This window comes from Notolabrus celidotus, chromosome 21 (assembly GCF_009762535.1).
Source record: "Notolabrus celidotus isolate fNotCel1 chromosome 21, fNotCel1.pri, whole genome shotgun sequence".
Lineage (NCBI taxonomy): Eukaryota > Metazoa > Chordata > Actinopteri > Labriformes > Labridae > Notolabrus > Notolabrus celidotus.
The window spans coordinates 5,564,672-5,585,033 of NC_048292.1; the positions used below are offsets into that span (position 1 = coordinate 5,564,672).

At 43.4% G+C, this 20,362-nt stretch overlaps 1 protein-coding gene across 1 annotated transcript in view; it reads right to left on the reverse strand.

Moving 5' to 3' along the window:
* Nucleotides 1-17,429, reverse strand: part of kdm7aa (lysine (K)-specific demethylase 7Aa) — a 31,538-nt gene extending 14,109 nt beyond the window's left edge. The window contains exons 1-5 of the mRNA XM_034673313.1: nucleotides 17,303-17,429; nucleotides 5,818-5,903; nucleotides 5,186-5,303; nucleotides 3,036-3,196; nucleotides 88-229 (exon numbers count right to left, since the gene is read on the reverse strand). Of these exons, the coding sequence (XP_034529204.1) occupies nucleotides 88-229; nucleotides 3,036-3,196; nucleotides 5,186-5,303; nucleotides 5,818-5,903; nucleotides 17,303-17,400 (605 nt within the window). The 5' untranslated portion in view covers nucleotides 17,401-17,429. The remainder of the gene's footprint in view (nucleotides 1-87; nucleotides 230-3,035; nucleotides 3,197-5,185; nucleotides 5,304-5,817; nucleotides 5,904-17,302) is intronic.
* Nucleotides 17,430-20,362: the final 2,933 nt, after the last annotated feature.

Genomic DNA, 20,362 nt, shown 5'->3' on the forward strand with positions numbered 1-20,362 from the left:
ACGACAACAAGAAGATCTGAGATTTAAACTTTCAGGAGTAAGAACTGTCATGTTTCTTTAAGTCATCCAGACTGGAGCAGAGCTTACTTTGTGTCAGAGAACTCCAGGCTAATGAGGTTGAGGACTTTCGGTCGATGCTGTTTGGTGAAATACTTGATGAACTCGCTGAGCTTCATTTTGCTGTCCGCCTGCCGGGCCACGTCTATCACGTCGATGACTTTGTCCCCTCCTGAGAAACATAAGGAAGGAGGCGTTTAAGTCGTTTATGATCACACGAAGGGTTGAGAGACTCCTGAATGAAAATATTCTAAACTTTTTAATTGCCGTCTGAGTGGGTGTGGGGTTCACGGGGGTCGGCGCCCTGCTGGCATCTCCATGTGCTTTTAGAGATCAAGCCCTGAGGGAAACTGGCACCAGTATGGCAGAGTGAGGGAGGGGGCGAGAGACACAATCTGTCAATCTGTCCAGACCACCAGTCCCTGAGGAGGAGGAGGAGTGGGTGGAGGTGAGAGGGCCGGTGTGTTCAGCGCGCTGTGTGTGCGTGGGAGACCTTGAATCAGGCGGAGAGAGAAATTCGTGTATAAAAGCGAGAGAGAGAGAGCGTGCAGGCTTCATGTGGAGCGTATGAGACAGAAAACAGATGCTTCAAAAGGAAGAAGAAAAAAGAGAGAGACTCGCGGCGAGCAGCGAACAGTTGGGACGCTACAAATCACACTCTGGTGACACATGGGGCCGGAAGTAAGAGCGGGGTGCAGCGTGTGGAGCCAGACAGCTGGTTGTTGTATTTCCCCACACACCCCTCCCACTCACCTTTTTTTTATTACCCCTTTGCGTGTTCTCCCACACACACACACACTCATACACACAGGGAGAAACCCACACACCTCTGAAGGCCCAGCTGGCCAGCGTCTGATGACAGAGAACAGCTGGAGCAGAGGCAGCCAGTCACACAGCGAGAAACAAAGCTGCCTGGAAAGCACCCAACACCGAGTTCAAACAGCAGCCACTTCAGAGCCGACAGGACGAGACGAACCTTTAATAAACACCCAGATTTACCAAACTGAACCAGCTCCACGGCCGCTCAGACACCTGACGTCCAGGTGTGATTATAATCATATATCTAAACCATTTGTAAAGAGAGAGAGGTGATTAATGAACCACAGGACAGCCCCCCTGTTAATGCTCTGATTGAAATGCGATGTGTCACGTTATTTATGAGCCTTCTCGTATGTTTTAAAAATTACGAGCGCCACTTGCGGCCGATGTCACTCCGCACTACCTTCATTTTGGATCGCTGCTAAACGTTACGTCATTAACGAGCCTCGTCCACACCTAGACGGAGAACCAAGTGATAGGCTTGTTTCCTGGGTGTCTTAATAAAACGCATGCAGGTCTGCAGGTTGTACCTAAAGTCTTTAAAAGTAGTATGGGAGGTAGAACCTTCGGTTATCAGGCCCCTCTCCTTAGGAATCATGTACCAGTCAGGGTCAGGGAGGCAGACACCCCTTCAACTTTTAAGATTAGACTTCAAACTTTCCTTTTTGATAAAGCTTATAGTTAGAGCTGAGTCAGGCTTGGACCAGCTCTTAGTTATGCTGCTACAGGCTTAGACTGCCAGGGGAACTGACACACTGGGATCCTATCTCACCCCCTTCCCCCCATTACTTACTTTAACTCTACCTGTCCCATTAAAGTTACTAACCATAGACCTTTCTGGAGTCCCTGAGCTCCCTTGTCTCGTAGGTTCCTCTGAGCTGCTGTGGAAGTTCCAGACTCCAGTTGATACGGACGTGCTGGACTCCAGCGGCAACAGCTACTACTATTCGTCCCATCGCTATCACCACTCCCTCTCTCTCTTATTCTCCTCTATCCCTCTTTCCAACCCCAACTCAGTCTCAGCAGATGTGTATCTAACATGAGTCTGGTCCTGCTCGAGGTTTCTGCCTGTTAAAGGAAGTTTTTCCTTACCGCTGTAACTAGCTAAATACTGCAAGGTGCAATGATCATGGTGGATTAAGGTGGTGTAAGACTGAGTGTTACCCTGTCTTGGTGTTGGGTCCCTGTTCAGAATTTGACAGAGTACAGTCTAGACCTCCTATGTTTGTAAAAGCGTCTTGAGATAATGTTTGTTGTGATTTGGCGCTTTACAAATAAAGATTGATTGAGAAACTGAAGGAGGTGGGGCAGGACAAGCTGCTGTGTTTAAAAAAGAAGGGGGTGTGAAAAAAGTTAAGTTGAGCTCATTAAAGTACTTTGATATTTATTGCAGCCTCCACAGGTGCAGAATAATTCTTCAGGAGACGCTGAATAAAAACAATAAGAGGTTTAAATGTCTTGGTGTCTCTTTCATACAGCTGACATGAGGGCATACTTCATTATAAGACTCCTCTGAACATTAGTTGTAGCTCAGTGACTGACCACACACTAAGTTGGCTTTGACCCCACTGAGACAGGAGACATCAGCGTTCACTCCTGTTGTCCCATTGTCTCCAAACTGTAAGAAAACGTAAGCCGACACTCAGTCCCCGGTCACAACACCTGTGCCTGGGCTTAATGCTCAATAGGGCATGGGAGAGCGAGATAAAGTGAGCGAGGGGGAGTCTGTAATCTGACCCTAATGATAAAGACACCAGTGGGCTTGGTAATGGGCCTGTAACTGGAGCTGGGAAGTGGCAGGCTGTTTCAATAAGAGAGCATCGTGGTCGTATAGAGAGCAGTGAAAGCCAAGACGTCACTCATTTAGAAGTCATTCAGCCGTCGTCTGATGCCTGATAAGTGGGTTAAAACCCCATGAACCTGGAAACCTGTCCGTATTGACACACACAGATGGTGCCGGCTCAGCGAGGGCCACTTAGCAGCCTGGTGTTGGGTGGTTTCATCAGCTTTTAAGCAAACTGAGGGCTGCTGTGTGTTCCTATCACGGAGCCCACATCCTTCCCAGAGGATGGACACTAATGCGTTGTTGTGAATTTGATACAGCTCACTGTGACTGTTTTACTGCAGAATGAAGCCTGTGTGTTATTAAGTGGACTTACCCACGTACTGCTCCACGTCTTTCACAGAGAAGGTAGGACTTGGAAGTTTGAGTCCGAGTCCTTCCATCTCAGTGACCTGGATGGGGTAGTGGAAGCCGTGTCTCTCCAGGTACCTGGGGGTCACCTGCTCGCCCTTCATCCGCATCATGATCTCCTCACCGCTGAAACAAGAGCATGACAGGTTCTTTAATCTTCATCTTTTCCAAGTTTATGACTTAAACAGAACATTTAAAGCAAACTAATCTAAGAATTGGATGATTTAAGCTAGCACTGAAGGTGAAGCAGCCAGTCATCACAAAGGGTTAAATGCAGTTTAATACAAGACTCTTTTTTTGCAAATTCAGCTCATACCTCAGCACTGTCTCTTTAAATACATAAATAAAAAGCATTGTCTGCCATCTGTCAGTGTTGATATTAATCTATATAAAATGTCCCACCATGCATTTAGTGTTCTGTCTAGTTTAGAAGTGATAATGTGATAACAGCAGGACATCTATGAGTTTACGGAGCAGGTGTGCTCAAACTGGAATGTGTCTTGTCTTTAGGGCCTGTGTCCACTGACGTCCCTCTCCAAACACAACTAATGCAGTTTGGCGTTTTCAGTGCTCAGCATCTTCAGTAGCAGCTGTTTTTTGTTCCTGTGATCTCAGCGCTTTAAGTTGAAAACAGCTTGTCTCAGCACTTTTGGATTACCGACCAATCAAATCCAAGAAGAGGCGGGGCTTTTCATATCGACTTTGTCAGCAATAATGGTGAGAAACTAACCACACTCTAGAGCTCCTACTGTTGTAATTAGAGATGGGCATTTCAAGCCAAAATACTATTCAATAGTCATTGGCATCTATTCGACGATTTCGTAACATAGCTTGGAAACTGAGGTTGTTAGTGGACACAGGTCCTAAATTAATGCTAGCTTAGCAGCAGCAACTTTAGCAACAGCTTGCTTACCAACAACACAGCTAACTTTAGTTTTATTATTTGTTGTGCTGCTGCTTATTTCACGTTTTGTCTTTATGATGTTTGCAAAGTGTTTTATAGTCATATTCTTATTAGGGATGGGCAATGATTATCGAATATTTGAATATTCGTTCACTTTGTAAAAATCGAAGAGATACTTCGAATATTTTCTCATTTTAAAAGTACAATTTTTCATCGTTTTCACCAGTGTCTGGCTGTAATACAGTATTCCAGCCAGACGGTGGCTATATAGCGTCTTAAAGCAGTTTGCTAACCGCATTAAGTAACAGAAGAAGAAGAATGCAAACTGCATTAAATAGCAGAAGAAGAAGAAAACAACAGCGACAGTCTCAGTGGTTTTCTCCGTTTCTGAATCTCACACTACTACACACGTATTTCCAGAGACTGAGCATTGCTGTGAAATGTAAACATGCACACCGCGGCACGTCACAGAAACACTGACGTAAAGATCGAGACAGACGCTGTCAGTACTCGGTACGAGCAGCACCTCATCCTGCTGCTAGTTAACGCAAATGCCCCACCAACGGGCTGTTAATGGGACGTGTGTCTGTGTGTGTGTGATTTGAATAATCATCGAATCCAAGCCAATGATTATCGAATAGCTTTTTGGCTTGGAATGCCCATCCCTAGTCCTTTTCACCAAATTAACAGTGTCAACAATCCTTCTCCAGAATCTCATACATATCTAATTCAAGCTAATGCAAGTAGCTGTAACCTCTGCACTGCAGGCTACAGAGTCATGGCTTCCTGTTTTTTGAGGTCATTGGTGAAATGCTACCATTGGCCTCAAAAAGTGAGATGCAAGTTGAAGAAAGTCTCAATTATTTGTGCTTTTGAATAATTCAAACATTGCTCAGTATGTCAGTGAATAACAGAACAGAGGTAAGTTCTGTGTAGCTATGTGTTTCTTAAAGAGAAAACATCAGCTCAGTTTCTGCCTCATCATAAAGCCGCCTAATCATCATGTACAGTATATTTATTTATTATCCCAGTAAAGCTATCAGACTGTAAGTGTAGGCGCGACGCGATAAATCAACACCCATGACAGGACTGTTAACCTCGGCTTTACGAGGAACTCTTAATGCGCTTTAATACACGAGTGAGGCTCGACTCTTTGTGCTTGGATTGACATTTACAAGTCTTGATGTGCATGTAACCACACTGATATCTACCTGGCAAAGGTCTTGCTTTGTAGCTCCTTGACAAACAGTGGAGTGCCGGCCTGCACCGGTTTGGATCCGTCGTCTGGCTCTGTGTAGTCATGCCTGTGCCAGTTGTTGCGTTTTTTCACTGCAGGAAACAGAGACATCGGAGGTTCACGGGGCTGTTTCATTCGAAATGTATCATGTTCCTCTTGAAGCTCCAACAAAGTGGGGAATTATGCACATCAGCACCACTTTTTGTGAGGACATTAATTCACTACTCAACCCCTGCGCTGAGAGGAGGGGACGGTGGAGTTGTCCAATCAAAGTGGAGGGCTTACAACACCATTCAATTATCCTGTTAATGTCTGCCCTCTGGGCTGCCCGAGGTTAACCCAACCCCCTCTTAGAGAAAGAAAAAAAATCAGACTTGAGCAACACAGCAGAGAGCAGCCTTTTCCCCAGGGACCAGTCCAACATACAAAGACTGAGGAGGGAGGGGGGGGGGCGATGAATGTAAAGAAGGTAGACATGTAAATGTGAGGCACAGAATCAGAGGACAGTGTGATGAATGAGAGACATGTTCGGAGTAAATGAAGGACGGAGGGAGAGAGACTGAAAAGGAAACAAACAGGGTGTTCATGATGGATAGCAGTACTCACTCAGGGAGGGTCCCTGTACCACATCGCAGTTGGGACAGTGGTAAACATCGATGTCTGTGGCCTGATGCTCTTCTACCTGCACACAGCTGGAGGAGGACGAGAGAGAGAGAGAGAGAGAGACGGTTAGAGAACAAGAAAATGAATAAATAAGCATCAAAACGAGGAGTTATAAAAATGCTGCAAAGCAAACACATCTGATGAAAGTTTGACACTGACTAGGGGTGTGATGAAATATGCATGCAGCAATATAAAGTCGTCCTGACTTGTTCAGTACGACTCACAGCATCTCAACTTCATGACTCCACGTGGTGTCACAAATGACACGTCACCTTTAAAGCTAGGGTTGGTAGTCAAGGAAAACTAGCATGAATTTGAATGTAACATTTCCTCAGGACTCCGTCTGCGTCATGGTTAAGTAGTCCATGTATTTGGTATCATATCATGAGTCAGCATCCTCAGTTCTTGATTTATCTGCGTTTACTTGTTCAGAAATGTTTCACAGCTACTCTGCTACAAGGCAGTCTTAATGGCCTAGCCCCCCAGTACCTGACTGAGCTTCTCCAGTATCATGTCCCTGCCAGGACACTGAGATCGTCTGGCCAGTTATTGGTCGCCCCCAAAACAAGGCTTAAAACCAAAAGGTGAGCGAGCCTTTGAGGCGGCTGGAACAACCTGCCTTGGCATATCTGCTCTGCGGGATCAATTGAGGTTTTCAAATCCTCTCTAAAGACTCACCTCTTCTCCCTGGCTTTTAATCAAGGTTGAGTGGATATCTGGCATAATCTTTATTACATTTTAATTCATTTTATTCTATCTTATTTTATTATATATTTGCACTGTGTTTATGTATCGTAGTATTGTATCTTTGGTCGACTCCGGTTGTTTTAAACGTGCTCTATAAATAAAGTTTCAGTTGAGTTGAGTGTAAAAACTTCTTCTGCAGAACATCGACTGCCACAAACACCGCGAGCTGTTTGGTTGCATTTTTCTCACAGCTCTGCAACAGTGCTACAGCTACCCCTGACTGTCCTGCAGCAGCCAAACCACAGGCAGCAACACACACTATGCATTCCTCTGCTGCATACCAGAGCCTCATTCCTCAGCAGCATGGGCTGAACAGCAACCGAGCTGCTATTCAGCATGTATGGACACCAGCAGCTATTTAGAGTCAGAGAAGCACTGTAAGCTGCGATTGTGTGTGTGTGTGTGTGTGTGTGTGTGTGTGTGTGTGTGACTGGAGCATGTGCACGGGTCCTTTTTATGGTTAACTGATGCGACGCACAAAAGCACCCTGCATGCTTGATAACACACCGTTATGATTGCCATTTAAAAAGGGGATTTTGAGATCTTAAGGCAATCTCTATTTATGTTCCTGTTTGTTGTCCTCACTTGACCCTGACGTGGAAATTAAAAGCTTGATTTGCTCCTCGTGCAAACCCTGAACTTCTTTACTGAGCTGAAACACCAACAAACATGTCCGCATCTACAGAAACATCTGAGAGTGCTGTTCAGGTATTCAACTGCATGCTTTTAATCCAGCTAGCTAAGAAACATGCTCTTTAGGAAGGACCCACACTCTGAAATACACAACAAACCTGCATGCACACTCAACCTGGAAACAAAACCACCATCAACCTAGCTAGCTACTGGCTAGCAGTGACAGGGGGAATCAACAATGGATTTATAAACGCCTGCAGGAGGGACGAGGGTAATGGTCGCCTGCTATCTGCTTTGATCTACGAGAAATTGCAGGAAACTGTAAAAGAAATAAAGCTGGGGGTCATTAAGTCATCAGGAAGTGGTGAGCCCCTGTGAATGCTCCCCCCCTGGCTCACCCTGCTGCACTAACAGGATGTCAACAGTAGCTACATCCTCCCCCCTTCTCAGTTTAACACGTGTTAGCTTGGGCTGCACTCAGCTGCACTGACAAGATGCATTAGTTCATATATAATACAGAAACAAGTCTCTATAAGGATAAGAGGCATCCTACACACGGAGATGCTATCGTTCTAAATATCAAGCATGATAGCAATCCAGTCATCGCCTTTTAAAAGTGATAAGCAACATGTTATAATATTGTTTATGTTTAATCCTTTATTAGGCTGCTCCGTTACAACTTTTTATGCAAGTTGACAAAAACAAGCAGACAGTTTTCTGCACACTTGCTGCGTCTGCATGTCTTTGTTTGCTCAATGCATTTCTGAGTTTTGACCTCAGGTTTTAAAGATTATTTGCACAAATAAATTCAATATGTGGTGAAAAGTTTGCAATCCAGTAGGGTCAGGAATCTCACAGTTTAGTTGACAGATCCAGGATAGCGTTATGGATCTATGGCACGGCTCGAACGGTGCATTTTTAAATCTCGTCTGAAAACATACTTTTAGCCTTTCCTGATTTTATCTGAATTTTATTTTATTTCAACCATTTTAATTAATATATTTTAAAAGAAGGTTGCAGTGAAGAGGTGTAATCAGAGTAAATATGCCAGTTTAAAAAGATGGGGTCCAGAGCAGCTGAAGGGTCTGGACCCCATGGTGGTGAAGCGATCGGTTGGTGTAGTGAGGTGTATGGAAGACCTGAGAGTGCGGTTGGTGTGTTGATCAGGAAATAACTCAACTTGTAGTCATCTTCTGTGTGTGTTTGTGGGTCAGGACTCCAGGTGTGTGCACTAGCAGGTCATGTGACGTGTTCCTCTACTCATTTAAATTTTTCACAGTGAATAAAATCTCCTCTGCTCACATTGTCAGACTTAAACTGTGTGTTATCATCCCTGCTTTCAATGCAACTGCAACAAGGTCTGGCTCATCTCGTCCTCCATGAATGTCTGCATGGCGTATTGGGAGAACACCTTTGTGCAGACTGTGCATGCGTCACTTTACTGCCACTGAGTTTTCTGAAGGCATGTGCTTCTTGTATTTAATGATTTTGCAAACATCTATCGAACACTGATGTCTGCATCCCCTCGCTCACACGCTCAGAGTATGCATGGGCGGGGCAGACAAGGAAAGAGACATCTTACTGACGCTCGTATTGATTTCAAACAAAGGCGATCGCTTCAGGAAACATTCAAGCTGGTCACAACTTGTTATTGAACACCGTGATGATGACTTTTCCATCGATGGGGGTCCAAACTCTGCAGGAGCTCATAGTTGTATGAAGTGACATTTATCTGTTGCCCTCACTCGTACAGAAACGAAACAAAAAACATGTTACAGTTCACTGCTGTCCTTTCTGTGTCTTTTTTTCATGAGGCAGGAAATGGCAAAAGAACACTGCAAGACATCCTCCTCCCCCTCCCTCTGCACGTGAGCAGCTGGATGACCAGCAATAACACTGAGCAGACCTTGGCTGAAGTTTTAGGCGTTGCTCATGTATCAGGAATCTTGGTTGAAACATGTGGCGGTTCACTGAAGGAGGTGGGGGGGGGGGGGGGGTGGGGGGGGGGGGGTATGAGTCACAGCTCTCATGCTAAAGGGTTCACAGAAAAGCGCGAGAGCAGCACATGCTCGGCCACTGTGACTCTGTTGTCCTCAGCTCACTTTCCTTTATGTAACACCACAGTGGGGAAACCAGGGCACTGTGCCACTTCCACCGGCCTGACTCAGCACGTGTGTGTGTCACCTGTAATGATCACAGCTTTACTAGCCCCTGATACCGCGTGCATCTGAGACCGAGGACGTAAACGAAGAAGGGAGGAATGGGAAACACAGCCAAGTATTTCCTATGTGTTGCATCATTGAGTGTGTGAGCAGCTCTTGAACCAAAGTGAACCTTGTGTGCCTGAAAAGCAGTAAGAGCCGAGATGAGATTGGAGGCTGACGTCAATGTAGAACAGCAGAGCGTATTGTTGTGAAGACACGGACAGTAGAGATGATTCGTCCCGCAAGATAAAAACAAGACGGGACTGGAGGGTTTATTCTGTGACGCCACTGGAGGAAGATTAGCAAGCCAAACATCCCTTCCTGCCTGAGAGGAGACGTGTGTACTTGGCTAAAGCTCTGCCATCAACGACCCCTCTCCCTCCACTTCCTCTCATCAAGGGCCTCCTTCCTGTGCGACTGAGAGGGCTTATTCATTAGTCCGTGCACTGTGAGGGGTTCATTGTCCTCCATGATCGCTGCAGAAACACAAAAGGCTGGAGGCGGGCATCACCATTATTTTAAGCTCTAAATAACCGCTCTGCATGGGGCGGCGACACGCCCACATTAGGGAGCTGGCAGATCCCTAATGGATGGGTGCCTGAGACGGAGATAGGGAGGAGATGAGGGCAGTTAAACACACCTGGTCATCCTTATCTACCCCGATGGAGCACCTGACTCCTCCGGCCTCCTTCCCTAATGCACTCAGTCAGAGCTTACATAAACAGAGCGGCACTTGGACGGCTGTGCGAGTCACTGAGCCCTGACAGATGGATACAGATCTGTCATTTTGGCCTCACTGGTTAAATCATTTAAGCTAGCTACGTGTAAAAGTGACATGAACTGACTGTGGCTCGGAGGTCTCTGAAGTCAGCTGGTAAACAATAAAAGAGGATCGCTTTGTTGTTTATGAGGCGTCAGGGAGCCCCGAGGAGTTTTAACAACTTAATTGTTTTTGGTGCAGGTTGAGTTGCCTCCAGGCTCAGAGTGCTGAGGCTCTGCTTTCACACATGTCTTCAACATGGTGGTGTTAAGGCCCCCAGAGCCCCAGAGTCCAAGAGCTCCCTGTTAAACCTACAAAGTCATCAGTCTTGTGACTGTCTGCTGCTCGGGGAAAAAAGGACAGAAAAACTCTGTCTGAACCAAGCGGCAAAAACGTCATGAGAAGATATTCTTGCCTTCGCTGTGCTCACCGCTACGCCTCCCTGCTGCTCGCTGTTAGCAAAAATGTTCATGTGGTTTTGGTTTTGTGTGAATCAGGGGCCAAACATTGGGGGGGGGTTTTCAAAGTTATATTTTGAGGCTTTCTTTTGCCTTTATTGACAGGACAGCTGAAGAGAGATAGGAAGCGTGGGGAGTAGAGAGCGGGGGAAGACATGCAGCAAACGGTCAACCGGCCGTAAGTCGAACCAGTGACCTCTGCGACGAGGACTATAGCCTCTAAACATGGGGCGCTTAGACCGCTAGGCCACCAGTGCCCCCCAAACTTTGTTTAGTCTTCATGTGGACTGCTGAGCTTTGTACCAGCTGTAACCTTTTCTTTATATTATATACCAAGCGGCAACCTTCTGATGCGAGAAATGTTGCCAATGCAGATGTGCAAAGAACTGCTACAGTACCTGGAGCGTCCACTTGAGGCTGGCTTTCAGAAGTACCGGAAACCACATACACACCAATTCAAAAAAGACGATCTTTACAGCAGAAATAAACATGTTTACAGCCTGGTACAAAAAACGAGTGTAGTCTGGATAGCTCATTTCTCGATCGGCACACACTTTACGGGGGGTTGATTTTATCATAATGCGTGGATTTCAAAGATATTAAGATTACGAGTCTTCCAATGAGAGGCACAGCGGACTTGATTGACAGGCGGTAACCCTGTAGCTGTTGGCTAGGAGGCTCAAAGCCCGCCTCAACAGACTTTAGATTGTTCACATTTCCAATATGGCTCCCTTGGACGATTGGCTTCAAAACAGCGCTTCAGAAACAGATGGGTGACGTCACAGATACTACGTCCATATTTTATACAGTCTGTGGTCTGAACTCGACGAGGAAGGAGCAACTTCCTGATTCTGATAACTGCGCTCATGGCCTGACACCAGGTTCCAATACTACACCGGCAAGATTAGATAATGCTTTTTTATGATGCTGTATCCTGATAACAAGGGTAGACTTGGTATGAACAGCACCGACAATCAAGGACATGGACCTAAACGCCTCTGTCTGCTGAACTCTACTACCGCGTACGGTCCTCGCTCTTTACAGCAAGCTCATGAGTATTTGTTCAATACAGTGGCAGAACTGCTTTATCATTAATACAATAACTCAGTCTGACATGTAATCAATATATATGAGACTGCTGACCTCTCTAATCAACATTGATAAAGCTGAGAGTAATACAGTTCCCCGCCCCCCCAGAGACCGCCTTCTTAATGAATGTGAACACAGCTTCTAACAGGAGAGTGAGGCAGCTCTTCACTTTGATCAAATCAGCTTATCACACGTCTGAGCAGATCATCTGAACGCTCACTTTATACACAACAGGGGTGAAAGAACAGAAAAAAGAGATCTCCTTCTTCTCCTCCATCCATCCACTTAGCATAAACACTCTGTAGAGGCGATCCATCTCTCTTCAGCGTGCTCACAGCCTGTGCGACGTTGACAGATCGTGCGTTGAACTTGGCTCGCCGAAGCTCCCATCAATCATTCCCCTCTGCCCCCTCTGGTCTATCATCACTTCCCCCACCATCCAAAACCTCAATCAGACACGGGGGCAGACCCACAGCGCCTGACACCTACACCAGGGTAAACCCCGTGATCTGACGTGACCCAGTGAGGGTTTTCCAGTGTACCAAATCCACCGCGCTGAAGCTAATTGGCATTTTGGATAAGCTGGAGACCTTCTTACAGGAGAAAGTCTTGTAATTAGGTGAAGCTCTAAAGGGTAAATAACAGATTTGAAGCTAACATTGTAATCAAGGCCACGGGCTCTGGTTGTGGGTGTTGATGCTTATACGAGAGCGTGACGCCCAAGTTAAATCTGGGTCATGAAAACCCCAATTCTTCTTTCGTGTCACGGTGATTCATATAAACACAGATGATGATAACACGAAGCAGTTGGGAAGCACGGCATCTATAGAGTCAGGTAGCTCAGAAGTGAGCTTCTGCTTGGGTATTAAAGGATGTTGTAATTTCATAACTTCACAAAATACCCAGCGTGGCTCGGGTAACTTTTTAATATCTTAAAAACTCTTAAAAATGTCATGCTGTTACTAGGGAGACACCAAAATGAAAATTCTTGGCCGAAACCGAAAACCAAAAAGGAGGAAACCAAGGCGGAAAACCGAAACACTGAAATAAATGATTATACCGTTTATCAGTAGGGAGATCGGGGACAGTTGTAACATTTCACTGCTTGGATTTGAGATTAAGCCATGCATGTTCTGTTTGTGTTGAACAGGCATGTTCTAGGTCATTTATTAGTAGACACTTGAAGCTAGTTTGTATAGCAGTTTGAACACACTGGGTTAAAAGAGCTCAAAGTTACAGACAGAAATGTCAAAAATGTTACAACTGTCCCCCGGTCTCCCCTACCATTGCATTTATGTCTCTGACTGTGTGCTAACCTCACTAAAATCAAGGATCTGATGAACATATCAGACAACAAGGGTGCATGTGCCGCATCTGGTTCAGAGAGACGAGGCCTTTTTTTCTGCGCTCCGTTCTCTGTCTCAAAGCGGGTTCTCCACATCCATCACGGCTTGGATCATTTCTTGTGCGTGCTGCTTTATTCCCACATCAAAGTGATGATCTTTATAACGCGGATCAAGTACAGTCACGATGAAGTCCAGAGGACCCGAATAGATTTCAGTGAAACGTGTGCTGACAGACTCTAAGAGTGTAGTTTTCATTGTTTTCACTCTGTGGTCCGTCTCAACCTCTTTGCTTAGAAGACGCTTTAGTGCTGCAATTAAAAGGAAGAACGGAGGCAGACATGTTGGCCCTTATACAGACAAGCGTGTACTGGCCGCTGGTTTTGTTTGCGTCATCACAACATTCTGTTTCAGCCGTGTTGTTTTGGTGATAAAAGTCTTTCAGCCGAGAACCGAAAATGCACTTTTGGGCCATTTTCGCCCCAAAAAAAAGTGGTGGCTGAATTTTCAGTGCATCCCTACTAAATATGAAATATCCAAATACCTATTTGTAATTCAGGTGCCAACCAGCAAGGGTGACGATGTTGAGTCTACTACGTGCACATCCCTAGTCCCAGTGTGTGACTTCACATTGCATCATGGCGTTGTTGCAGAAGTGCAAGAGGCAAACACACACAGTGCTGTTCCGCCTTGACACTTCACTGTTACTCGCTCTGACAGCAGATCAGAGGTAGAACGACGTCACCCCACCATCACACCTCTGTGAGTTACATGAGAGTTGCAAGTTGGGCATAAATCTCCCGCCTTGAACTGGCTGTGTGTAAAAGCTTGGTGATTATGCACATCAAGTAAATGCAACATGAGATTTTGATTGAAATTAAAAAAGGTGTCTTGTTGTATGCCTGCGTTTAAGAGCACCATACTAAGACAACCCCTCATTCTTCCCCCGTTACTGATCACAGCTGCAACAAAGATAAACAACAAAGTGCTCTGTTTACCATGCCCAATCCCTCATCCCATTACAGCCCTGGCCTGTGTTTCTGTGCTGAGATGTTGAGATAGGCAGGTGATGGAAAACAGAACACTCTCCAGGAACTCAGACAGCCAGACAAAGTAGCCACACACAAACACAAACAGCAACACTGACAAAACAGGCAACGGGAGGTCGATCTCCTCTCCTTTCCACTCCATCAGCGCGCCATCATCCGCAGCCAGAGAATATCCCTTTCCTTCTGGCCAGCCTCGTGGGAAAGAGGCAGGAAATGTGGCTGTTTTTGGAGCTCTCCTCGATCTCTGTGAATCTGCTTATTAGTCATCAATGGGGGAAGCTCCAACATTTGTTCCTTTTCCTTGCTGGCGCATGACACACAGCCGGTCTTTTTTGGCTCTGACGTGCCACAAATTCTGGCCGGCAAGTTTTGCTGGCAGGCCGTGGAAGCGGTTACGCAATGGCTTCCGTCATTTCATCACGAGCGGAGAAAAAAAACACGGGTATTGTGTTCATAAACAGTTGCCGGGGAGATGCGCCCACACAGGCGGATTCTGAGGACTGGAAATCAGAGCGTGTGTAACTTTTGTCTCTGGACTTCAGCCACGGAGATAAAAAAGTGACAGTTACAGATTCAGGTTAGGCTGGTCTGACACAAGACAAACTATTTCACAAGAGATACAAATTCTTGATGTGGAAACTTTATCTGCTTTCAAAGAGAATCTCAGCGTCGCCTGATATCTGGGTTAACCTTATCAAATTAAAAGTACAGATTGTACTTTTCTCTGTGCCACCCCAAAACATCACACAACACCGCTGGCTCTGAAGGATGATACATGTGAAGACATACAGGGTGTGATCGACAGCATGCATTACTGAAATATGAGATTTAACACCCTTACATGCTTAAATGCACACAAAAGAGGAACTACACATAACATCTCCTTTGTGGTGATTATGACAGGTAACACACTCTGCAACACTCAGAGGTGTAATAAAGGCTCTTTATGAATCATGCTGTGATGAATCTTAAGAAAAGGAAGAATAAAGGAAGACAAAAGAGGGCACAAAACGACTCAAAGCAGTCTCCAATAGCGATGTGACGTTTGCGAACGAGTCGGTCTTTTGAACGGCTCTTTTAAGTGAACGATGAGAACCGATTCGCAGTTGCGAGCCGTTCATTTGGGAGACGTTTTTATATGCCGATTGCCCACGCTGCCTTCACGTGTCACCTGTGTGCCCCATGAGTCTTTTGTTCACACTTGCTGTCTACGCTTTGTTGTTGTTTACATTGTTTTGATGTGGATTCAAGTCATAGACTGTATAAATAATGGACGTAGTATCTGTGACGTCACCCATCTGTTCCTGAGCGCTGTTTTGAAGCCAATCGACGGCGGCAGCCATATTGGAAATGCGGAACTCAACCAGACAGAGTGTGACGTAAAGAGGCGGGGTTTGAGCCCCCTAGCCAACAGCTATGTGTTCCCGTCTGGGAGTCAAGTCAGTCATGTCCTTATTTGGGCAAAAACTCGTAATCTTAATATCTTCTGAACCGTGGCGTTTGATGAAATTCACCCCCCCGTACAGAGTGTGCCGATGGAGAGATTAGCTACGTAGAGCCAAGACGTTTCTTGATCCAGGCTGTAAACATGTTTATTAATGCTGCAAAGATCGTCTTTTTTGAATTGGTGTGTATGTGGTTTCTGGTATTTCTGCAGCCAGCCTCAAGTGGATTCTCGATGAATTGCAGTTTATAACACTTCCACATGGGCTTCATAGTTTGAGACTGGAGGTTGTAGCTTGGTGTAGAAACACCAGGTGGGGTAAGTACAATTTTGCATTCACATTTTTATAATGTCCTAATTTTGATTATAGTTGTGTTTATTTTTTTTATATACATATTTATTCTTTTTACATTGTTTTTCTGTTTTGTTAAAATGTTCTTGTGTGCAAAATGTTACAGTAAAGTTTTTTTGCATGGAAGTTAGTTTTTATAGAGCTACAAAGTTTTTTAGGTGAGGGAAAATTCAAATTAGTGATCTCACTGTTGAAGCATACAGCTATGGCACCTTCTTATGGAATGTTTGCAATGCCAAATGAAATTATAATCAATACTTCAGAATAATTTCCATCAATAGAGTATGTATATTGGTGGGATGTGTACATTTGAATTATTCTGATCCACATCTGATCTTATAACTGCTACCAGTGATTGTTTCCTTGATAAAAACCAGTTACCCCATGTTAACTTCTGAAAAATAAATACATATAACAATGAGCCAAAGAGCCAGTCTTTTCAGTCGTTCCCTTCAAAGAGCCATAAATCCCATCTCCAGTCTCCAACATGTGCCTGTATGGTACCTTTAAATACCCACTCCCCCTATCCACCACTAGGGGTCCTCTGCCATGTGCCTCCTCTGCTTGAAAGGGGGGATTTAAATTTCGTATGCTGTCAATCAAAGCCCGACCATAACAAGCTCCTTGTTCTCTGCTCTCTAATAAAGAAAGCCTCCTGAAAAACACACACAAACTGAGGCTATATTTACACATCTGATTTTATAAATGTGTAAAATAATTATTTATATGAACTAATCTGAACAACAATGAGCAGGCTGTGTGTGCAAACAATGAGAAGTTGTTCTTTAAATGGAGTGTGTGTGAAGGAGGTGAAGTGTGGTTTCCTTTACCTCGAATAACCTGACCCTGTGAACCGAACTACGACCTGTGATCTGCACACGACGACCGGTCTAACTGGCTCTTAATCCTTTAAATCAGAGTAATAATCATTATTAAGCTTATCTCTGAAGAGACTGCAATGACAAACCTTTAGTTTCAACTTTAACCCCACTGAGCTTTAAATGACTGATCCTGATAGATCCGCATATTGTGACATAAACTCTCTTTTACTACTCTCTGTTGGACTCCATAACACCTAATATCCCTTCAATAGAAGAGGTGGGATACATGTGTGGTGTTTAAGTGTAATTGGTAGTAAAACAGGTTAAAAAGGAGCTCATTTAAGAGAAGGGAGAGACACTTTCTTTCGTCAAGTCGTGTCAATAGACGGTTTAAACCCCCGTCGCCCACCAAGCTAACTCGGCTAGCAGTAACCGCCGCTCAGTTAACCGTCGCCTTTCTTCATAAAACAACCCGTGTTTCTGTCTTCAAACACACCCAGCCGATAAAACACATCGAAACCCACATACCTGCCGTGGAACCAGTCTTTACAGATGTCGCATTCGATCATAAACCGGCTCACATCGTAGGGCTGCCGGCAGACACAGTACAGCGGGGCCGCCGCCATCTTCCTTCTGTCCCCAAACAACGCAGGAATGAAGAGGGCGGGGCTTTAACACACACGCCGGAAACACCCGAGGAGGGAGACGAGCGCGCACGAGTTCCCTCCGGTTCCAGGCGATCCCACCTCTGACGTCAATTTGAGATTATTCATTTCCATCTGGTTGTGTGGGCAAACCAACAATAGACACCAAGTTTTTTTTTATCCTATAAAGGAATGACATCATGGTATATTTTGGGGGATTTTGTAATCTTGTGTTATAAAGCCATTCCAAGCTGAATGTGTTAAGTTTAAGACAAAGTAAAGAAACATGGTAGGCTTGTTTGATATTAATATTAATAATAATTTATTTCTAGAGCACTTTTCAAAAAACAAGTTACAAAGTGCTTCACATGGGCAGCAAAATAAAACAGGCAGATCATAAAAACACACAAGTCAAGATAAAGAAATGAAACATATTTTGAAAGACATACAATTCCCCTAAAAAGTATGGGTGTGTTCAAACCAGACCCTGAGATAGCATTATTTGGGTATTCTCCATCTTTATATAATCAAAGTCTCTCTGTGCAGAGCACTATCATGTATGGCATGGTAATTGCTAAGAGAGTGATATTAAATCTCTGGAAGTCTGACACTGTGCCCCAGTTCAAGACCTGGCTGTCTGACCTCACCTGTGTACTGCACATGGAGAAAATCCGGTATGGCATGATGGGCAATCTTACCAAATTTTTCAACATCTGGCAGCCTTTTTCTGATTATCTTGCCCAATTGGACAGAGTACCCTGACAGTGTCTGATTTTACTGCTCACCACTTACCTCTCTTTAAAGATTTTTCTTAAGAAATTTTGTGCTAGTGATGCCATGTAGAATAATGTAAGCCCTGTTTTGTTTTGGTTTTTTTGTTTGTTTGTTTGTTTGTTTGTTTTTCTGTCTGACTTTATTCTTTACGCTCTGTAAAACTTTCTGAAAATCTTAATAAAAACATGGTTTAAAAAAAAAAAAAAAAAAAAAATCCCCTAAAATAACTCTAAAGGAAAACAATTATTTTAAAATAAAATGTGCTGGAAACCTCAAATAAAACATGTTTAATCCAAGCTGTCAAGAAGCATTTCAGTTCTCGCCAAAGCCAAGCACATTCTGGATCATAGATCACTTCTTATTCTTTACTGTTCACTGATCTTACCATATCTCAGTTACTGTGCTGAGGTTTGGGGAAACACTTGTAAAAGCTCCCTGCAACCACTGTCAGTCCTACAGAAAAGAGCCATCAGAATAGTTCACAACGTTGATTTCCATGAACACACAAATTCATTGTGCCTCAAATAAAAAATAATGAAATTATTTAACCTTGTGGATCTTAAAACTGCACAAATTGTGTTTAAGGCAAGGAAAAATCTCCTTCCAGGAAATATTCAAAGATTGTTCTTTGAAAGAGAGGGGGGTTATAACTTAAGAGGGAAGTTCAGATTAAAGATGGTGAGTGTTCGGACCACAACGAGAAGTTTTTATATTTCAGTCTGTGGAGTAAAACTTTGGAACAGTCTCAATATGGAGCTGCAGCAATATCTGAACATAATTCAGTTCAAGAAGAAGTACAAAGAAATGATTTTCATGAGGTACAAGGAGGAAGACTAGTGTTGAGACTCACAAGGGGTTCACTTTTGTTTGTTGGTGTAAATATGAAGATAATATATGAAGATTTGACGTGTGGGATTGCACTCGTATAAGGGCAGAAAATAGTGAATAGAGGGGTAGGATTAGATAAGTTTGAACTTCTTCCTACTCCTTTTTGCACATGTAAAGTAAACTGTTTCACTGCTTGCTAATATTGATTTTGTTTCCTTTGTAAAACTGTTTCTTTTTTTCTTGTATGTTTGTATAACTTTTTCTTCTTTTCTACTTGTATGCTTTTATTTTGTATTTTTACTTTTACATGTTTGAAATAAAGTCATCAAATCAAATAAAAATAAAAAATATATATAATTCTTAAGAGGGTTAAAAAATAAAGTTGAATAAAATTCAGATAAAATCCAGGAAGGCTCTGTGATGAAAGCATGTTTTAAGAAGGGGTTTAAAAGAGCTCACTGACTCAGCAGTAAAATTGATTTATTACACATTATTGAATTCTAAAGTTCATGTGAGGATTTCCAGCTGGTTATGAAACAGGGTGAACTTTATTCTGTTGCTTCATCATGGCCTACTAAAGCAAACAAGGACATAAGTGAGAAGATTGATCTTTTTTTATGTTGTTTTTATTTTTTATGATCTTATTAATTTATATATTTTATAATCTTATTGGTTTTATTAACTTTTTTTTCATTTTATTATTATTTTATTGATTCATCTTAGACTTTATCTTTACCTTTTTTATTTTCTTAACTAGTCATGTTTTATCTTCTATTTACTTATTTCTGAACTATTTGGCCTTGGTGGACAAGAAGCTCTTGTGACACATGAGTATGATCCTCCATTTGTCAAGTTTTTACCATCAAAAAAACATCAATAAGTATAAATTCTTCTGAACCTGAAAGTTCCTCACAGGAGCTTTAATTAAGCAGCTTACTTGTAAAATTGTATTAATATTTCTTTTGACAGATTTGGATGCATAGATCAATTACCCAATCAAGCTTATTTTGCACAATCTCAAGTTTACTACAGTTGTAGTCCAACACCACAGATCTCTGCAGAACGTGCAAACATAACCAATAATGAGATAAAAGCAACAGATGCACATACATTCAAAACTATCTTTTTTAATAAGAAACATAAAGAAAAGCTAAACCTGAGACTCACATTCAATGTTATTTCATGCAAAAACTCACATTTATATCTGCTGTTTGAGTGACCACTATATGGATGGACGTATAATGAAATTATCTTTGTAAAATTTAATAAATATAATAAACAATCAATACATAAAACATGACTTAGGTGACTGTAACTGATGATACATATGTGAAGCAGCACT